The 18373-nt window shown below is 41.3% G+C and overlaps 1 protein-coding gene across 2 annotated transcripts in view; it reads left to right on the top strand.

The window, feature by feature from the left end:
• scfd1 (sec1 family domain containing 1) overlaps window positions 1–17658 on the top strand; it is a 39593-nt gene extending 21935 nt beyond the window's left edge. For both annotated transcript variants that reach the window (XM_067613471.1, XM_067613472.1), the window contains exons 17-25: window positions 4647–4726; window positions 5039–5101; window positions 7576–7651; window positions 11486–11539; window positions 13728–13780; window positions 15164–15197; window positions 16835–16900; window positions 17252–17320; window positions 17460–17658. In XM_067613471.1, coding sequence (XP_067469572.1) covers window positions 4647–4726; window positions 5039–5101; window positions 7576–7651; window positions 11486–11539; window positions 13728–13780; window positions 15164–15197; window positions 16835–16900; window positions 17252–17320; window positions 17460–17483 — 519 coding nt within the window. In that variant the 3' untranslated portion in view covers window positions 17484–17658. The remainder of the gene's footprint in view (window positions 1–4646; window positions 4727–5038; window positions 5102–7575; window positions 7652–11485; window positions 11540–13727; window positions 13781–15163; window positions 15198–16834; window positions 16901–17251; window positions 17321–17459) is intronic.
• Window positions 17659–18373: the final 715 nt, after the last annotated feature.

The following is an 18373-nucleotide window of genomic DNA, read 5'->3' as shown; positions in this document are numbered from 1 at the left end:
ACAGATGGTTTCGAGTCAGCTGTGCCCTCATGTCCTCAAAAGCACATTATGCTGATCAATAGCCATATTTTGGGCAGGCTTTATTAGAAGCATCTTCTTGGCTCTTCGGTATTTATTGTTTCATCATGAGCCAGCGATAGAACAAAAATCAGTAAGCCGAAGCGCCAAGTTCCTCTCAGAAAACAGAGTCCTGGTTTAAGTCACTGTAAAAGGAACACAGCTGGATCAGGTTTAGTTTGGCAGAAACCGACTCTCATCCGTCATGAAATGACAAGAGACTGTGATTGTTATTCATTTTAGTTTTCTGTTAAAGAACTAACGGACTTCACATTTTGTAAATGTTCACACTTTTTCCAGGAAGAGGTCTCCAGCTTTTGAAAAACTTATTGAACTCAGTCGAGTGTTTCAATCAGTCGAGAGCGGAGAACACCTGAAGTAACGTTTCAGAAGCTCGCCGAGCAGCTGCTGCAGGCGGAGAGCTACTGGTACACCTGCAGAAAACATTTTAATGATCTATCTCAATTACTCAGTCAGTAAAACAGTGCAGGCCAAGATTTAGAGGCTGTTAATCAATAACGCTGGTATCTGTTGTCACATCAGTGTTGAGTCAGAGAGCTAAAGAAAAATGTGTTAAAGTTTGTGATAAACTGTGATTCAAGGCCAAAAGTCTTTTTCTTTATGGTAACTGTTGTCAATCTTAAGTGAAAGTTGATCAAATTTACTGTTTTCTCCGAGGTGTTAGTGCTATTTTCATCAACAGCATACTTGCTTGTGTGGACAGAGTTGATAAAATTGTTTCCACACCAGATTTATTAGCATACGAGGTGCTGTGAGGGGAAGATGAAACCAGAAACACACTTTCCCACAGGACATGCGTGCAAAAATGCAATTAATCACATTAAGTATTTTAATCTGCTGCAGTGGTACGCTCTGTAGCAGTGGAAGCCAAAGGCAGCGCTTCAGTTTGGTACAAACCTGTTAAAGACAGTTTTGTTTCAAATGTGTTGCCATCCTGAGTTACTACTATGTTGTTATCTTTGTCTGTTCTGTACAACACAACCTCTGTTTCCCGTCTGTGTGTCCGTGCTGGGAGAGGCATCCCTCCTCTAATGCTTTCTAACATTCGTCTCAAGGATCGAGGATGTTGTATGTCGTACAGATTGTAAAGCTTGTTGTATATTGTTTACATTGAAAGATAAATCCCTGATGAGCTTTTAAACAACCAGGAGGATGTTAAACTTTTATCAGTTTTTTCAGTTATTACCAGAATCCATCTGCTGCAAGACAACATTTTTAAACCTCCAGGTTAAAACTCCAAAGAAAGATGATGTAATGCTTTAATTTACAGGCAGATAAAAAAAGAACTGTGTAGCAGCCAATAGCAGATAGAAGCAGTCAGCTGTGCTTTGTGTTAAGTAATAATTTGTAAATGTTAATATAAAACCAAATGAATACTCCTCTCTAGAGCCAGTGTTTGGTTTGTCCGTTCTGGGCTACTGTAGAAACATGGCGGCCTCCATGGAAGGGGACCTGCTAGCTCTGTAGATATAAAGGCTCATTCTGAGGTAAAAAAAAACATGAAGATTCTTATTTTCAGGTGATTATACACTAATTAAAACATACTTATGAATATTATATTCCATTTCTGCTGAGTCTGTTCCGCTAGATGCTGATAAATTCTCCACACTAGTCCTTTAAGTAACGCACTCCTTTAATGCTGAGACTTGCTAACAGTATCTCCTCTGACTCCTCGCATGTTTTAAACAGAGAACACCAACTTCTGCCCTCTAATAGGAGATTTAGAGTCCCTCAATGTAAACGCAACAGGAGCTCTTTCATGCGTAGCGGTCACTACAGCGGACAGCTGTTCTTATATATACATGGGGTTTTAATGGTATAGTTGCACATCAGCCAACACAGTGGACTCTAGTGTGTCGTCCCATACGCTGCCATCCACTGGCCGGCTTTTGTAAGTGCAACACAAATTTCTCAAAACCAAGATGGCCGCCTGCCGGCCGGAAATGCTCCTCAGCTCAGGAACATCTTGACAACCCTTCTATAGTAACAGACCCTTGCAGGTAAATAACATTTTGTAACATCAAGTAACAACTAAGGAGTAATACAATTGTTAAAATTTCCAAGTATTGATTTTATGTTGGGAGAAAATGACAATTAATCATCTGTCCATTAAGTTGGACAAACTCCTTGAAAAATCCGTGTTTAAAAAAAAAAGTTCAAATATTTTTTTTCATGCCTGAAGAGGAATAAAAACATTTATGAGGTTATCATAATTAATGCATGAAAGGGTTAAACATCAGTCTATCCTGTTGCTAAACCAGAATCAGTGTGCTGCTTAGATCTGAATCCAGATGATATGATGTGATATGTATGATTGTTATGACTGTGATGTGTTTTGTACGTCTACAAAAAGTGTAAAAATATGAGTAACTGTACGTTTAGTTTGTGTGTAAATCTCTGCAGGTTGATTGTGATAGTAAACTAAACTGAGCTGAAAAACTAATCTAAAATGTTGACTGCCACTGTCTGGGGAATGTCTGTCAGTCATGTTAAGTTGTAAGTATGTAGGATGTACTGTACTGGAAACCAGTGGAATGGTCCTTTAAATGGCTCATTATGCTTCATGCTAACCAGGTCGTACAAGGACAGTTTCTCCTTGAAGACTCGTGACGTTCATGAAAAGTGACAGAGATAGTTGCATGAAGGATAAAAAAAGAGAATTTAAAGTGGAATCAAATAACATCTGCACACAGCCGAGCAGTCACTGATTGTTTAATTGTCTGTTTGAGAGGTTACAGTAACAGCTGGACGCAGCTCATCTCATTTCACATCTGAATGGAAGTTTTAGGGACCGTTCAACATTCCTAAAATGCACTTTTTTTTCTTTCTTTTTTTTTGCTTGTGATCGTGAGCTCTCCAGCCTCGCTGTCCCTCGTGTCCTCCGCTGACGGATGGCGTGACAGCTCTCCTCTCTGCCAAGAAATGAGCCTCACTCTTTCTTTCATCCCTCTTTTCATCTTTCATCCACCTGAGAGACGGATCACCCCGGGATTACCCCCCTCACCCTCCGTCACCACCCGCTCTTCTTCTTCTTCTCTCTCTCTTTCCATCATCTCTGGTCATCCCTCCTGTTTCTCTCTCTCTCTCCCTCCTTTGATCCCTCTCAGACCTCCTCTCCCTCACCCCTTTTTCTCCTCTTCTTCCTGCTCCTTCTATCTGCTGCAGAGGCTCCGGGGTTCTTGCTCGAGTTTCTGACTGATGTGGTGGGATTTCAGTTGTACGAAAACAACCACACACACACACACACACATTCACACTCACGTGGCTCAGCAGTTGTGTAATCCTTCAGCGGCTCCTGCTGAGCTGCCAGTCAGGAGCTTATTGAAGAGAAACTGTGTAGATGATACAAACGACGTCACCTTCACCAGCAGTATGGAGGAAATAGAAACTGAGTGGAATGTTTTCATGCTGCCGTTCATATACAGGCCTCTGAACCAACAGTATCAAACCCACATTATTGAAATTCTTCAGGGTGGCGTGGCAGCCGTCACATTTACCTCGTTATGAAGAACGGACCGACTGCAGATCCCCAAACATTAACAAAAGATTCACAGATTACAGGCCTGAAAGAGGACGTTCAGGTGAAGACGTCCGTCCGCTGTGAGCTCCTCCTCCTCGTCGTGTTTCTGATCATCATTCTTCATCAGATTTATTGCTGCCATCAAAGATCATTTTCAGCTGTGTGTAAATCTGTTGATCTGAGCGGTGAGCTGCTGCGTCTCGCTGCCTTTACAGGGATCAATAAAGTTGAATTTAATTGACCAACAGTCCAAAAACTCAAATATGCTCAAATTACAGTCACAAAAGACAAACAAAAGCAGATTTTCACAATTGAGAAGCTGCAACGAGGGGATATTTTATAATTTGTCCTGTATATTATTAATCAATTAGAAAAATGGCTTCTGATTAATTTTCTATTGATCAACTGATCAGTCAGATCGAATCCACCAAGTTAACAGAACCGAGCACAAGTTAAACCATATCACCAGAGTCACATGACACAGTTGAGCCTTTTCACCGTAAATATTGACGGGAAAAGTGAAACCATTAAAAGATGACGTCACTTTGAACCACTGACATGCTAACGTTCACATGCTAACACTACAGTTAACATACGAGCTGAAGGTGTCGTCGTTAATCCTCACAGATAACGAGCTGGAACTGAGGAAGCTTCAAAAACGACTTAAAGGATTCATCGATTATTAAAACAGTTATTATTAGATTATTTTTCTAATAGTTGCATCTCAATAATCACAATCATTTGTTGTCCTGAAACAATCTCTCACTCTCAAATAAATATCAGTCAGTTTGAAGTTTGTCCAGAGCTGACTTTATGTTTGTGTGATATTTTTTCTGAATTTTTGCACTTCATCAGCCTCGGATGCCGCCAAGCGAAGGATGTTTGATGATGACAATAAACATTTTTACAAGACATGAGAGTTTGTTTTTAATGGAGCTTTAATCCAGTCGTGTTCTTACAGTCTCTCAAACCACAGACACACATCCTGACTCACATTGTTTCTCTCTTGTTCCTGTTTTCTATGTTTTTGTTTTTGTGTGTTTTGCAGTCGGACTTGGAGCAGTATAAGACGGCTCTGATGGACGCAGGCTGTGACCTTTCACCTCTCAACTACATCAAACAGTGGAAGTGAGTCTGACTGTTGTTTTATTAAAGCCGCAGCAAACATCAAACCACAGCTTCACTTTTAACCGGTTTTTTGTATCATTTGATCCTCCAGTGGTCCAATTTCACTCCGTTCACTGCAAATACTGTATTAAAACACACTGTCTTATAGTTTATGAGCTCAGGAAGGTGTTGCTCTGAAGATTTAAGGAGAATAAAGTAGTGAGATGAATAGTCTGGATATTAAAGCTGACAGTGCAGAGTGTAATTCAGTCACTGTTTATCAGAAGAGCCAGAACTGTTGAGTCATTTTTGGATTCTTCTCCGTCTTTCCAGGGCGTTTACCAAGATGGCCGCCACTCCAGCCAACTATGGCAACAGTGGAGTCAAACCCATGGGGTAAGTTAATAATATTAATAATAGTAATAAATACTTTTAAATGTTTTTGTGGCATTTTTTTGGTTAAAATGGTTTAAACAGTGGTTAAATCATCAAATCAAAGCTAAAACATAAAAAAGACAAAATAATCAATAATCTACTTTTATACTGAAGATACGAAAGCAGCGCTGCTGTTAGAATGAGTTATAATCACTGATTAAAAGACTTGAACCTGCAGTCTGACTGATATCCAGTTCAGTTTATTGGAAGCATTTCCTGTTGGATTCAGCAGAAATATGTCGTCTTACATCATAAAATAACTGCAGATCTCTCTCCGCTGTATGAGGAGAAATACGACTGCAGACAATAAATAGAAAAACTACCGTCTTCTTTCTCTGTTGAGTCGAGCCTGACCGGCGCTGGATGTTTTGAGGACGATGCTGATAATGATCTCTGAGAGTTTAAACAGACGAGTCCCATCTGTGTGACTGCAGCTGACAGCGGTACCAGAGTCCAATCAGCTGTGAAACAGCAAGCAAGCAAAGTTTATTTATAAAGCACCTTTCACAGACAGCAGTCAAAGAAATAAAATCAAATACAATCAAATCAAAATGAATAGAAACAAAGACATCAGATAAAGCAAACAAAGGGGAACAGACATAAGAGATAAATTAAAACATAAATACCACATGCTACCCAAGTGCCTGTCTGAACAGATGAGGTTTAAAAAGAGTCCACAGTATCCAAAGACTTCAAGCTTGTTGGGAAACTATTCCACAGCTCAGGAGCTGCCGACCGGAGAACACCATCTCCCTTAAAAGGAGAATAAAACGGGTCCCAAGACAGATCCCTGGGGGACACCACATGATAAAATCCACAGTGTTCACCTACAGAGACTGATAAAGACCTGTCAGTGAGATATGAGGAGAACCCAGACATGTCCACCAGGTGATTTAGTGGATTAGAATGTGATCGTCCACATTATCGAAACGCTGCGATAAGATCCAATAAAACCAAAACAACCTCCAGCATCTGCAGCCATTAAAATATCATTTGAGACCTGAAGGAGAGCCGTTAATGTCCTAACTAGTCACATTCAGATTCAGAAAGTAAACAATGTAAATCGCCACGGTAACCAGGGAAGATTGCCATGGTAACTCATAATCATGGGGTAAAAGCCATGGTAACCTGGGTAAATCACTGTGGTTACTAAGGTAATTCACCATGGTAACCCGGGTAGTTCACCATAGTAGCGGGGGTATATCACCTCGGTAACCAGGGTAAATCACCATGGTAACCAGGTAGTTCATCATAGTAATGACTGACATTGTGGGTGTATGTGATGTGCTGTTGTGTGTAGCTTTGTGTTTTGTATGTTGTGTTCTGTGTTTTCTGTTTTGTACTGTTTGTTGTTGTGTTGTTGTGTGTTTTGATTGTGGGCGACTGCAGATGTAAATTAGCTCGGAGCTAACTCCGGTGCAGTGCATCTTTAATGTTTAAAACTGTACACTGTCCCAGTGAATACATCAAATCAATCAATGGGGGTATATCACCTTGGTAACCTGAGGAAATCACCATGGAAACTTGCCATGGATCCTTAAATGTGATTTCTAAAGGAACAGTGACAAAGTTATGTGGTGAGCAGGACGTTTTATTTGTAGTATAAATGTTCTCTGGTGGACAAACTGTTGTCTGGAGACTTTTTCTCTAAATGATCTCAAACTTCAGCTCTTATAAATACAGATACTGACGAATCTGTGAAGAGCTAAAATCAGCCGGTGATATCGTCCATGCTGATGTATTAGACAGACTCTGTTGTTGAGGTGTCCTTGTGCAAGGCACTAAACACTAGCTGAACTAGAGGAGGCTGCTGATACAGTTAAATACAGGGAAAGAAATAAGAAGAAGAAGATGAAGAGTAAAGTGGTTGAACTGGTGAGAGAGTGATGGTTATACTACTGCACACTGAGGCCATCGTTCATCATTTAAATCTAGATGATGGAGTTTAATGTTGAGCTGTTAATCATGTTTAAGATGATGTCATTATTGAACTCTGCCTTCATTTCCTTGAAATTCTGAACTGAGGCCTGTACTTCATCATCATCATCATCATCATTTCAGTCACATCTCAGAACTCACTTCAGTTGCTTTCATGTTTGGTTTTTTCAGTTTTTATTTTCAAACTGTTTGAGTTTATGAATCATTTAAATTGTCTTTAAACATAACAGACGTATGCATAGAGTACTGTACAGCAGTGGCAGCAGTCGTCATAGTAGCTGCAGTATTTTGGTAGTAACTGTAGTAACAGCGGCAACAGGAAGAGGATTAGTATCAGTATTTGTTGTATCAGTAATATTTTATTCACTCAGTATGTGTTCAGACTACCAGCCTAACCCTGTCCTCCTCTTCCTCCCATGTTTCCTCCCCCCTCCTCCCTCCTCCCTCCCCCCTCCTCCCTCCTCTCTCCTCTCTCCTCTCTCCTCTCTCCTCTGCAGGCTGTTTTCCAGAGTGATGAATACCGGCTCTCAGTTCGTCATGGAGGGAGTGAAGAACCTGGTGCTCAAACAGCATGTGAGTTAAACTCTTTCTGCTGCTGGAAACCAACAGAAAATAACCTGCAGTGCATCCGCACAGCATCCAAACACACCTGCATATATTAGTTATACTTAGTAGTTATTTATAAAAAAGTTCCACAAAATATTCTTAAATCAAGGACGTCTTTGTATCTCTGTAGCATTTTTTGCTGCTCTGTCTGATGATCTTTATATGACCAAAAAACTGCAAATAACACGCAGCTGTGTACAGAAAACCATGACAAGCAGCTGTATGTTAAGAACATATCACATAGCATCAAGGAGGGTTTTCTAAATTAAAATGTGTTATACAAGTAGCGTGGCTGCTTTAAGGAACAGATCAGTGCGTAGCGAGCGTGCGGTCGAGAGAGAGAGAGAGAGAGAGGGGCGGCGTGTGTGTGGCTGCGCCGACACTGATCTGCAGAGCACACGGACGCAGCGACGAGTCAGAGGACGACCGCCGCTCACAACCAGAACCCGAGCAACCTGCCCGCCATCCGGGGAGAGACTGACCGAGAGCAGGCAGAGAGCGGGAGGGAGGACAGACGTCTCACTCTGCTGCAGAAAGTTTAGTTTATAACTGCAGTATTGATAACACAACAATCCCCCCCCCCCCCCCCCCCCCCCCACACACACACACACACACACACACACACACACATGATCATGTTCTGATTCAGAGTGCACACGCACAGGAGGAGCTGATCACAAACGGGTCCGTCGTCAATGTGTTTATGAGAGAGAGAGAGAGAGAGAGAGGTAGAGAGAGAGAGAGAGAGAGAGAGGTAGAAAGAGAGAATGGTAGAATGGTAGAGAGAGAGGGAGAGAGAGGTAGAAAGAGAGAGAGAGGTAGAAAGAGAGAGAGAGAGGTAGAGAGAGAGGTAGAGAGAGAGGGAGAGGTAGAGAGAGAGGGAGAGAGAGGTAGAAAGAGAGAGAGAGAGGTAGAGAGATAGAGAGAGGTAGAAAGAGAGGGAGAGAGGTAGAAAGAGAGAGAGAGAGAGGTAGAGAGAGAGGTAGAGAGAGAGGGAGAGAGAGGTAGAGAGAGAGAGGTAGAGAGAGAGAAAGAGAGAGGTAGAAAGAGAGAGACAGGTAGAGAGAGAGAGGTAGAAAGAGAGAGAGAGGTAGAAAGAGAGGGAGAGAGAGAGAGGAATGGAGAGAGGGAGAGAGAGAGAGGTAGAAAGAGAGAGGTAGAGAGAGAGAGAGGTAGAGAGAGAGGAAGGGAGAGGTAGAGAGAGAGAGAGAGGGAGAGGTAGAGAGAGAGGAAGGGAGAGAGAGGTAGAGAGAGAGAGTGAGGTAGAAAGAGAGAGAGGAGATTTTACTCATTTTAAATAGTAAAATAAATTGTGGAGGTCAGTGGTGATATTGTGGAGGTCAGTGGTGATGTTGTGGAGGTCAGTGGTGATGTTGTGGAGGTCAGTGGTGATATTGTGGCGGACGCCACAAAGAATGAATGTGTGAAACTCTGAATGGATTATCTAAAGATTAACCGATTCATTTTCTGTCAACCAGTATCCCTGCACCAGTATACCCAGCCCACCCAGCCCTCAGTTTACTGTGTCGTTACTTTGTGATAATTTGATTAAACACACATTTTTGTTTGATCAAAGGTTCATAATCCAAAGATATTGAGTTTATTATCATGTATGAAACAGAAAAGCTATAAATTCTCACATATGAGAAGCTAAATATTTGGTATTTTTGCTTAAAAAATGATTAACGTGATTATTTGATTTCTGTTGATCAGCTAATTGATTAATTGACTGATCTTTGCTGCTCTAAATACAACATATCAGACTTTTTCAGGGATGGAGTGATGAAGCCGTCCTTGTCTCTGGTGTTATTCAGTCTCTGCACAAAGTTAAATAAGAATTTAAATTGCAGCAGTTTACAGATGAACCTCCGTCCTGCAGATAGACCCACAGCGAAGGTTCGACCCGCTTCACTGCTGATCTGACGCAGGTTTAAGGGTTTAAAACGCTGGTTGGAATCAGACTGAGGATCTTTGATCTCTCTCCACTGCTGTCGGTACCTAATTAAAGCATAAAATGCCCCAAAAAAAGCAAAATAAATCTAAATTTAGAAGGTAAAAGCTTTGGTTTGTTCAGAGGATACTCCGTCCGCCACGTCTGAGAGCTGTAATCCTCGTCTCTACAGGGTGATTGATTGATTCTGTTGGTCTGGCATGGTGACATGAAGCAGCGGTTTCTCACTGAAAAGCGATCGATCCACTGAGCGCTGCGGGGGGGGGGGACTAACGATTAGCCAATCACTGCCACAGCTGGGACTAATTACATTGTCAAGCTGTTGTCCAGCTGTGTGGCAGAACCAGCAGCGCTGACCAAACATGAATCAAGCTTCAGTTACTACACGGCCTGTTTCTCACCTCACACGTCTTCAGAAGCATGTTTCAGTTTTTACTGTTTAGCTGTGACCCGGCCGCCATGTTGAAAACCAACCAGCAGACATCAGTTGGATTGGAGGCGACGTCAGACTGAAGATGGAAACTCAGTGTAACGAGTTCACGTCTGATATCAGGCAACGATGATGGATTAGACATTTTCTTCCTTTTTCCTTTCCTCATCATGTCTTTCCTTCTGTCGTCACTCCTCCAACATGGCGGCATGTGCCTCGTAACCGTTGGCAACCAGCCTCCAAACATTCCTCCGTTGTACGTCTGTACTCGAGAAGATTAGCTCATCTACATCCTCGCTTTATTTAACCTTCCTCACCAGCAGAACACCACACCCCACCCGTCTGCGTCTGCCAGGAGGTTAAATCAATCACACCGAATGTGACAGACTCAGAGCAGCAGCGATGATGACAACGAGGATGATGATGATGGATGTTTTTGGGTGAAAGTTGCATAAATACACCTCCTGAAGTCATTTATAATCATCACACAGACAGACAGACAGGGAGGTGGTGTGTGTTTCCTTCATACAGGAGCTGAACTGAAACCCTCTGAGGGAGCATTACTGTCAGTCTGGACGGAGATGTTGATATTTACTGTCTTCTTCTACTCTCACAATGACACAACAGAAACTAAATCCAAACAAAACAAAGATTCCTGCAGACTGAAGCTGTGAAAACCAAAACTGCAGTTCATCTAAAACCTTCAACTGACTCAGAAAAACAATGTTCAAAGGCAACATGACGAAGACTTTCTAGTGAGGAAGACTGGTGAATGAAGATGTAACACGCTTGCTTACTGTCACGGTTCAGGATCCCCTCCAGACGTGTTTTAGGACAGAATCCCTGAATGTGTAAATATTGTTGATTCCTAAAGTTTTCCTGCTGGACACCAGATGTTTCCTCCTTCAAAGTAAAGTTCATTCTCACTGTTTGTTCACTGGAGGCTTCAAGCTTCCACATCACACTTGTGTACGTTGAATACTGGACAACAATTGGCTCTTAATTAGTTGTGATGTCACAAATCCTGCTGGTAGGTTCACGTGTTAAACTGAGATTGAAGGTGAAGAAGTAGAAGATGTTATTGAGTGGAGGGGACTTATGGTTGCAACTCACTATCAATTAATCTGCAGACTCTTATCTCTATTGATCATTTTATATAAAATGTCCAAAATAGTGAAAAATGCACAGTATAATTTCTCAGGGACTACAATAACTCATCTAAATATATTCAATTAACTGTCTTGAAAAGCATCAAATCTTCATCTTTCAGGACTGGAAACAGAATATTTGCTTTAAAAATGACCAAAACTATTAATACGCTATCAGAATAGTTTCCAGTTAATTTTCTATCATCTATCATCGATCAATAACCTCACGTCTTTCAGCTCTGAAAGTAAACTTATTTTATTTTCTCCTCCAGAACCTTCCAGTCACTCGGATCCTGGACAACCTGATGGAGATGAAGTCGCACCCGGTCAGTTTGTTTGTTGTTTGTTTGTGTGATAAATTAATTCAAAAATATGTTACAGACATGTGAAACTCTCAACACGCAGTTTAAAGCGCACACACACACACACACACACACATATATACACACACACAAACACACACACACACACACACACACACACACACACTTGTAATGATGATGATGAAGGTGATGCAGTGAAATTTTTGATTTTGCTCCTCAACTCATGTAGTCATTTGACCCTGCAAACACACACACACACACATATACACAAACACACACACACACACACACACACACACACACACACACTCGGGTTTCTCAGCGTCTGGAGTTACAGACGACTAACAAAGATCCTGTTGTTGTAAATCTGGAGGGGGGAGAGAGACGGGACTGGGATGAGGATGAAAGAAACAGAAGAGCACATTCTCCCTCTATCAGATTGTCCTCAGAGTGTGTGTGTGTGTGTGTGTGTGTGTGTGTGTGTGTGTGTGTGTGTGTGTGTGTGTGTGTGTGTGTGTGTGTGCGTGCGTTCATGTTGTGTAAATGTTCCTGTTGTTGTTCCTCTACATGTATTTTGAGGTTATGTTTTGCAGTGTGGGAAAGAGACGTGTTGAGTTAAATCAGGGCATCTGCAGGTCTTAAAGGTTCAGTTTCCTCAAAAGATCGGTAAAAAGGAAATAAAAAGTGTTAAACTTCCTGTCTGAAGGTGTTGAATATCGTCTCTTTTCCTGCTGTAGACCTGCAGTAACATCAGTTGTAAGTGTTTCTGTGTGTTTGCGGCTGTCGGTGTGACAGTGGATCGTGCTGCAGGAAGCTGTTTTCTGTCTGTAAATCACGTCCATGTTCACGTGTTGTGCTTCGAGAAAAAATCAGAAACCAAAAGGCAGAAATTTATATTTCAAATTCTTTGATTTCATGATGGCGCCTCCTTGTTTTGCATTATTTCAATTAAATACTGTTTCATCATGAAATTATTCCCGTACAGCAAATCAAATCTTTGCATAAAGTGATAATGTGTCGTTCCATCATCGGCAGAGCAGTCGGTCACACTGAGCCTGATTGCATCCTGCTACACAGACACATTAGCTTCCTGCTAAAGTCTCCTTCTTATCTAACTTAAAAACATGAACACACGTCTCGTCCTGCAGCTTAGCTTGATGAACGAGCCACCAAACAAATGTTCACCGGGGAAAAGTGCACCGCTAATGTCAGTTAGCAGCTAGGTAGCTAATTAGCTGCTCAGCTGCAGCACATTAAACAGCATGTAAACATACCTGCAAATGTCACTTCAGACCCGTTAGATGCTGGTTTGGTTGTTGCTCTTCAAAATCCCAGTTAGTGACATGCCAACATGCTGTTAACAGCATGTCACATGGTGACGTTATTTTTTACTGCAAAGATTGGTGATTAACTGTGATTTCAGTTGGAGTTTAATCTTTATTTTGTGGAGTTTCAGTCAGCACCATCAGACCTGCAGGAAGCTCCTCCACTCACTGTGGACTAGAAGAAAACTGAAAAATGTTAATAAATTTGTGTACTTAATAAATAATTGTAGGCCTTATTGTCCCAGCTGGTTTCCATCATTCTTTAACTGTCAGTAATTTTATGAAATTATTATTATTATATTATTAAATTGCATTCTGTGTGGTATTAAAAAGGAACATGTAACTCCTCCTCAGTCATCCTTGAAAGAAAAGAAACCAAACATGAATGCGGATGAACCGGATCAGAACCTGCAGAAGTTTTCTGGTAGAAGACAAACGCTCTGACCTGTAAATATTAACGAGGTGACAGATCTGAAGCTGATCATAACTCTGCAGCTCTGTCAGCTTTTAACTATCAATAACTCACAACTGTTGCAGCTCCTGTGGTGACTACTGGGTTTCCTCTGGGAAAAAAAAAAATCAAAGACCATGAGTCCAGAATCAGCTGCTTAGCACAATAAAGTATCTGAACATATAATTTACTAAGTCATAAAAGCGGATAGTTACTTTTACAGAACTCCTAAATGTCAGTTTTATAGCAGCTTTCAGTTATTTATGGATGACTGCCATAAACAACTGTCAGCAGCCAGTGAAGCACTTACGAGGTTCAATGAATGTTACATTTATACAAACGAGATCCAAATAATACAGACATGATCAGTGTGGAAGTGACTGACTGATGTTTTTCTTTCTGTCTGATCTTCCAGGAAACAGACGACTATCGATACTTTGACCCCAAGATGCTGCGAGGCAGCGAGAGGTACGACTCAAACACACACACTTCTGGGCCCATTTTTATCAAACTATCAAAGAATAACAGTTAAAAGATCATTCTGGTGATTTACTATCAATAAATCTCATGTTTGGATAAAACAAACCAAAATCAACATTCTGATCTACTAACAAGTATTGTGTGTGTGTTAAAGCCTGATGTATCTGATTCCTCCGTGCTGTAGACCTCCATTATTGTCCTAAAGGCCAAAACACACTTTACAGTAAATAATCAGTTTTTTGTCGTCGTATTGATCAGACTGACGCAGAAATTGTACATTTTTCAAAGAAGTTTAGTACAAGGTCAAGACTTTTGCTGTGTCTCAAATCGCATATTTCTCTACTTACACTTAACGTTTTGAGTGCATAAGTGCGTTCACACTGTGAAGTATGGAAAAATGCACTCAAAACAGTCAAAAAGTTGAGTGTGGAACTATGGACGCTTCTCGTCCTCAATGGTCACCATCTTGGCTACGCAGCAGAAGGGGAGGGACCACTTTTCAAACTGGAAATGGCGGCCGAGTACGTTGTAACTACGGTGAACATCACCGCATTATACAAATGTAAGTTATACATGTGTTTTTTAGCATTAAGCACCACTATGCTGTTGTAGGATATAAGCCATCAGTATGTTTTATGGGTTAATTTAGCAGTCTGTAATGATTTGGTAGCGTGAACGATAACGGGAATGCTAACGGTAGCTAATGCTAATTTCCAGTAAGTGCACAACGGCTGTGTTTGATTTGAGACGACACTACTCTGTCCAAATTTGCGCACTACGCCAGTAAGTACATAGTGTACACAGTGTACTACATGAACTAACAGAAGTGATTTGAGACACAGCTTTTGTGATCCGTAGCACAACAAGCTATAAGAGCCGTGTAGACAGAACCGCGTTCCTGCACATGCTCAGTAGCGTCTTCCTGACACAGAACTACTCTCCAGAGACTGAAAACATGATGCTGTTATTAGTCTCCGGAGCCGTTTCTAAATGATGAAGGAACATGTCGCCCAGTGCAGCGCTGAGACTCACTGACGGGTTTTTAATCAGATATATCAGCTTTGATACACACACGATACTTGTTAGTAGATCAGTTCGTTGTTGGTTTGGATCCAAACATGAAGAAGAATATAGAAAATCACCAGAAGATCCTTTTGAAGTAGTAAGAAATAGTTACTGTTAAGTTTGTGAGTGGCAGTGAAAGCAGAGGCTCTGCTCTGATCAGCTCTTCTACCTGCAGTGTGATGTCAGAGTTAGTGGAGCTGGTAACCGTCAGTCAATAAAACACTGACTGCTGTCGACTGACAGAAAGCTCAGGAATGTCTCATCACCTTCACTCCTCTTCATCCTCTTCTTCTTCCTCCTCTGCAGCTCCATTCCCAGGAACAAGAACCCGTTTCAGGAGGTGAGCAGAGTCTCTGGACTTCGGTTCAATCGTGTGATTGATTTGTTTCAGTACGAGTTGTTTCCAGGACAAACACAAGACAGACTGGAAATGATGCTGAGCAGCTTATCAGATATCCTGCCTGAGCCAAAGTGAACTGTTGCTCAACTCTGATTTAAATTATAAGTTTACAAGTTTTTAGAATATCTGGCTTTTCATCCATTCATGGACGAGGCTTCAGGTTTCTGATCACTAACAGACAGCGAGCTGTGGTGGAGGAAGTATTGAGTTCTCAAGACTCAAGTAGAAATACCACAGAATAAAAATATTAACAAAATCTAACTGAAGCAAAAATATAAAAGTATGAGTTGCAGAATTTACTTTACTCATTATGCAGAATGTCCCCACACTTAGTGTTATATTCATCATATATATTATATATATAGAGAGAGACACAGAGTCTAAAGAGTATTAGTGACACTTTGAATCCTTAATGTTTGAGTAGATTCAATCTGATCAACAGCAAAAGATCCTTTAATGATCCTTTAAGAGCTCTACAAAGTGATTACAAATAGAAAACAACGTCCAGTACCATCGAAGGTTTGGACACATCTGCTCATTCAAAGGTTTTTCTTTATTTTTACTATTTTCTACATTGTAGAAAAACACTGAACACATCAAAACTATAAAATAACACATATGGAATCATGTAGTGAACAAACAGATTTAAACCAAAGTATGTTTCATATTTTAGATTCCTCAGAGTCGCCGCTGTTTATCTTGATGGCAGCTTTGATAATATCTGAACCGGCTTCATGAGGTCGACACCTGGATGGTTTTCAGTTAACATGTTTACCTCGTTAGAAGTTCATTTGTGGACTTTCTTTCCTTCTTAAAGCATTTCGGACCATCAGTTGTGTGCTGAGGTAGTGTTGGTTTACAGCAAAGAGTCCTGTTCCACTCCTGTAGTACAGTAGTGATTAATCAGATAGTGAATAAAAAGAAGATAATTATCTTCATAATTTATAAATAATTTGTATTTTTTTAAGCAAAAAATGCCAAAGATTTGATCGTTCCAAGTGATTAAATGTAGGAGTTTGTAGTGAACGGAATATTTTGTTGTGCTTCATCGTATTCTGACGAGCGTTTTCACAGTTTTATGACGTTTTATAGACCCGACAACTAAGCGATTAATCTAGAAAATAATTAGCAGATGAATCAATAAGAAAAGTAATCATCAGTTGCTTATTTACACAATGTTTGCTAATGATCAAGCTGCTGGTAGCAGAGGCAGCCATTCACACACATTCATACAGTGATGATGCAGCCTTCAGGAGCAAGTTGAGGTTCAGTATTTCGCTCAGGGACACTTTGACACGCGGACTGGAGGAGCCGGGGATCGAACCGCCGATCTTCCGATTAGTGGACGACCCGCTCCACCTCTGAGCCACAAACGCCCCAAAGCAGCTACAAAACACTACAAACAGAATCAGCTTCTTTCTCTTTGTCCCAGTGGTTATAAATCTAGTTTTTTAGCAATAAAAACAGCTCATCTAAGAGCTTTCTGTGTAGTCATGAGATTAAACCCTGAGTTTGTCCCTGCAGGCAAAAACCAGGTTCATCTTTTTACTGATGTGTGTTTATTTGTTGTATTTCAGGCCATCGTGTTCGTGGTGGGAGGAGGAAACTACATCGAGTACCAAAACCTGGTGGACTACGCCAAGGTACTGCAGTACTGCTACTACTACTACTACTACAATAATAATAACAGTATTAATAATAAAGTTTATTTGTATAGAATCTATTCAATTCAAAACCAATGTTACAAAGTGCTTTACCTGAATATGAATATGTATAAAACATAAAATAATTCATAGGTTAACCAATAAAAATTAGTTTTAAGAATTGATTTAAAGGAAGATGGTGATACTACTGTAGTAGTAGTATTACTGCTACTGCTACCATCATCACTACTACTCCCATTATCACCAGTACTGCTGCTGTTACTGTTATATATTAGTTAGTTGGCAGGTTGTGTTGTAGTAAACATGGTGTTGATGTTGATGTGTGTTCAGTCTAAACAGGGGAAGAAGATTGTTTACGGCTGCAGTGAACTCTTCAACGCTGCTCAGTTCATCAAACAAGTGAGTCGTCGACCTGCTCGTTAAAACAGACGTAAAATCACTTAAAAGTCAAAGGAATGGTCCACCATGTTGTATAATACTCATGTTAAACTTTATTGTGTCTGACAAAACCATTTTGACCTCTTCTTCCTCTCCGCAGCTCTCCCAGCTCGGCCAAAAGTGATGTGGAAGCCAACAACATGTGAATCTCTGTGTTTCTTTCTCGGGGTCGTAGCTGATCTCTTTATTCCAGTTCTTTTATATAAACTCTGTATTGTAAATGGACTAAACTTTGTCAGTCTTCATCGTCATTTGTTTCTCCCACTCAGCACTAATAAAGATTAACAGTTTAAACTCGCCGCCGCCTCACACTTTCTTATTTTACTCAGTTTGAGTGTTCAACGTTCAACTGTAACAAATGTAGAATATCTGTACAAGTTTTCTGATTAACATGATAGATTTGTTAGAAATAGACACCAACACCTCCCCCCACTGCTGTCAATCAAACACAGACACCGACACGCCCCCCACTGCTGTCAATCAAACACAGACACCGACACGCCCCCCAGCTGCTGTCAATCAAACACAGACACCGACACGCCCCCCAGCTGCTGTCAATCGAAAACAGTCACCAACACACCCCTCAGCTGCTGTCAATCAGACAGACACCGACACGCCCCCCAGCTGCTGTCAATCGAAAACGGACACCGACACACCCCTCACCTGCTGTCAATCAAACACAGACACTGACACCCCCCAGCTGCTGTCAATCAAACACAGACACTGACACCCCCCCAGCTGCCGTCAATCAAAACTAGACACCGACACACCCCTCACCTGCTGTCAATCAAACACAGACACCGACATGCCCCCCAGCTGCTGTCAATCAAACACAGACACTGACACCCCCCCAGCCACTGTCAATCAAAACCAGACACCGACACGCCCCTCAGCTGCTGTCAATCGAAAACGGACACCGACATGCCCCCCAGCTGCTGTCAATCAAACACAGACACTGACACCCCCCCAGCTTCTGTCAATCAAAACCAGACACCGACACACCCCTCACCTGCT

This window comes from Thunnus thynnus, chromosome 16 (genome assembly GCF_963924715.1).
Source record: "Thunnus thynnus chromosome 16, fThuThy2.1, whole genome shotgun sequence".
NCBI classification, from domain to species: domain Eukaryota; kingdom Metazoa; phylum Chordata; class Actinopteri; order Scombriformes; family Scombridae; genus Thunnus; species Thunnus thynnus.
Note: the sequence above shows the minus strand (reverse complement) of the source record. Positions and strands in the feature narration are given on the sequence as shown.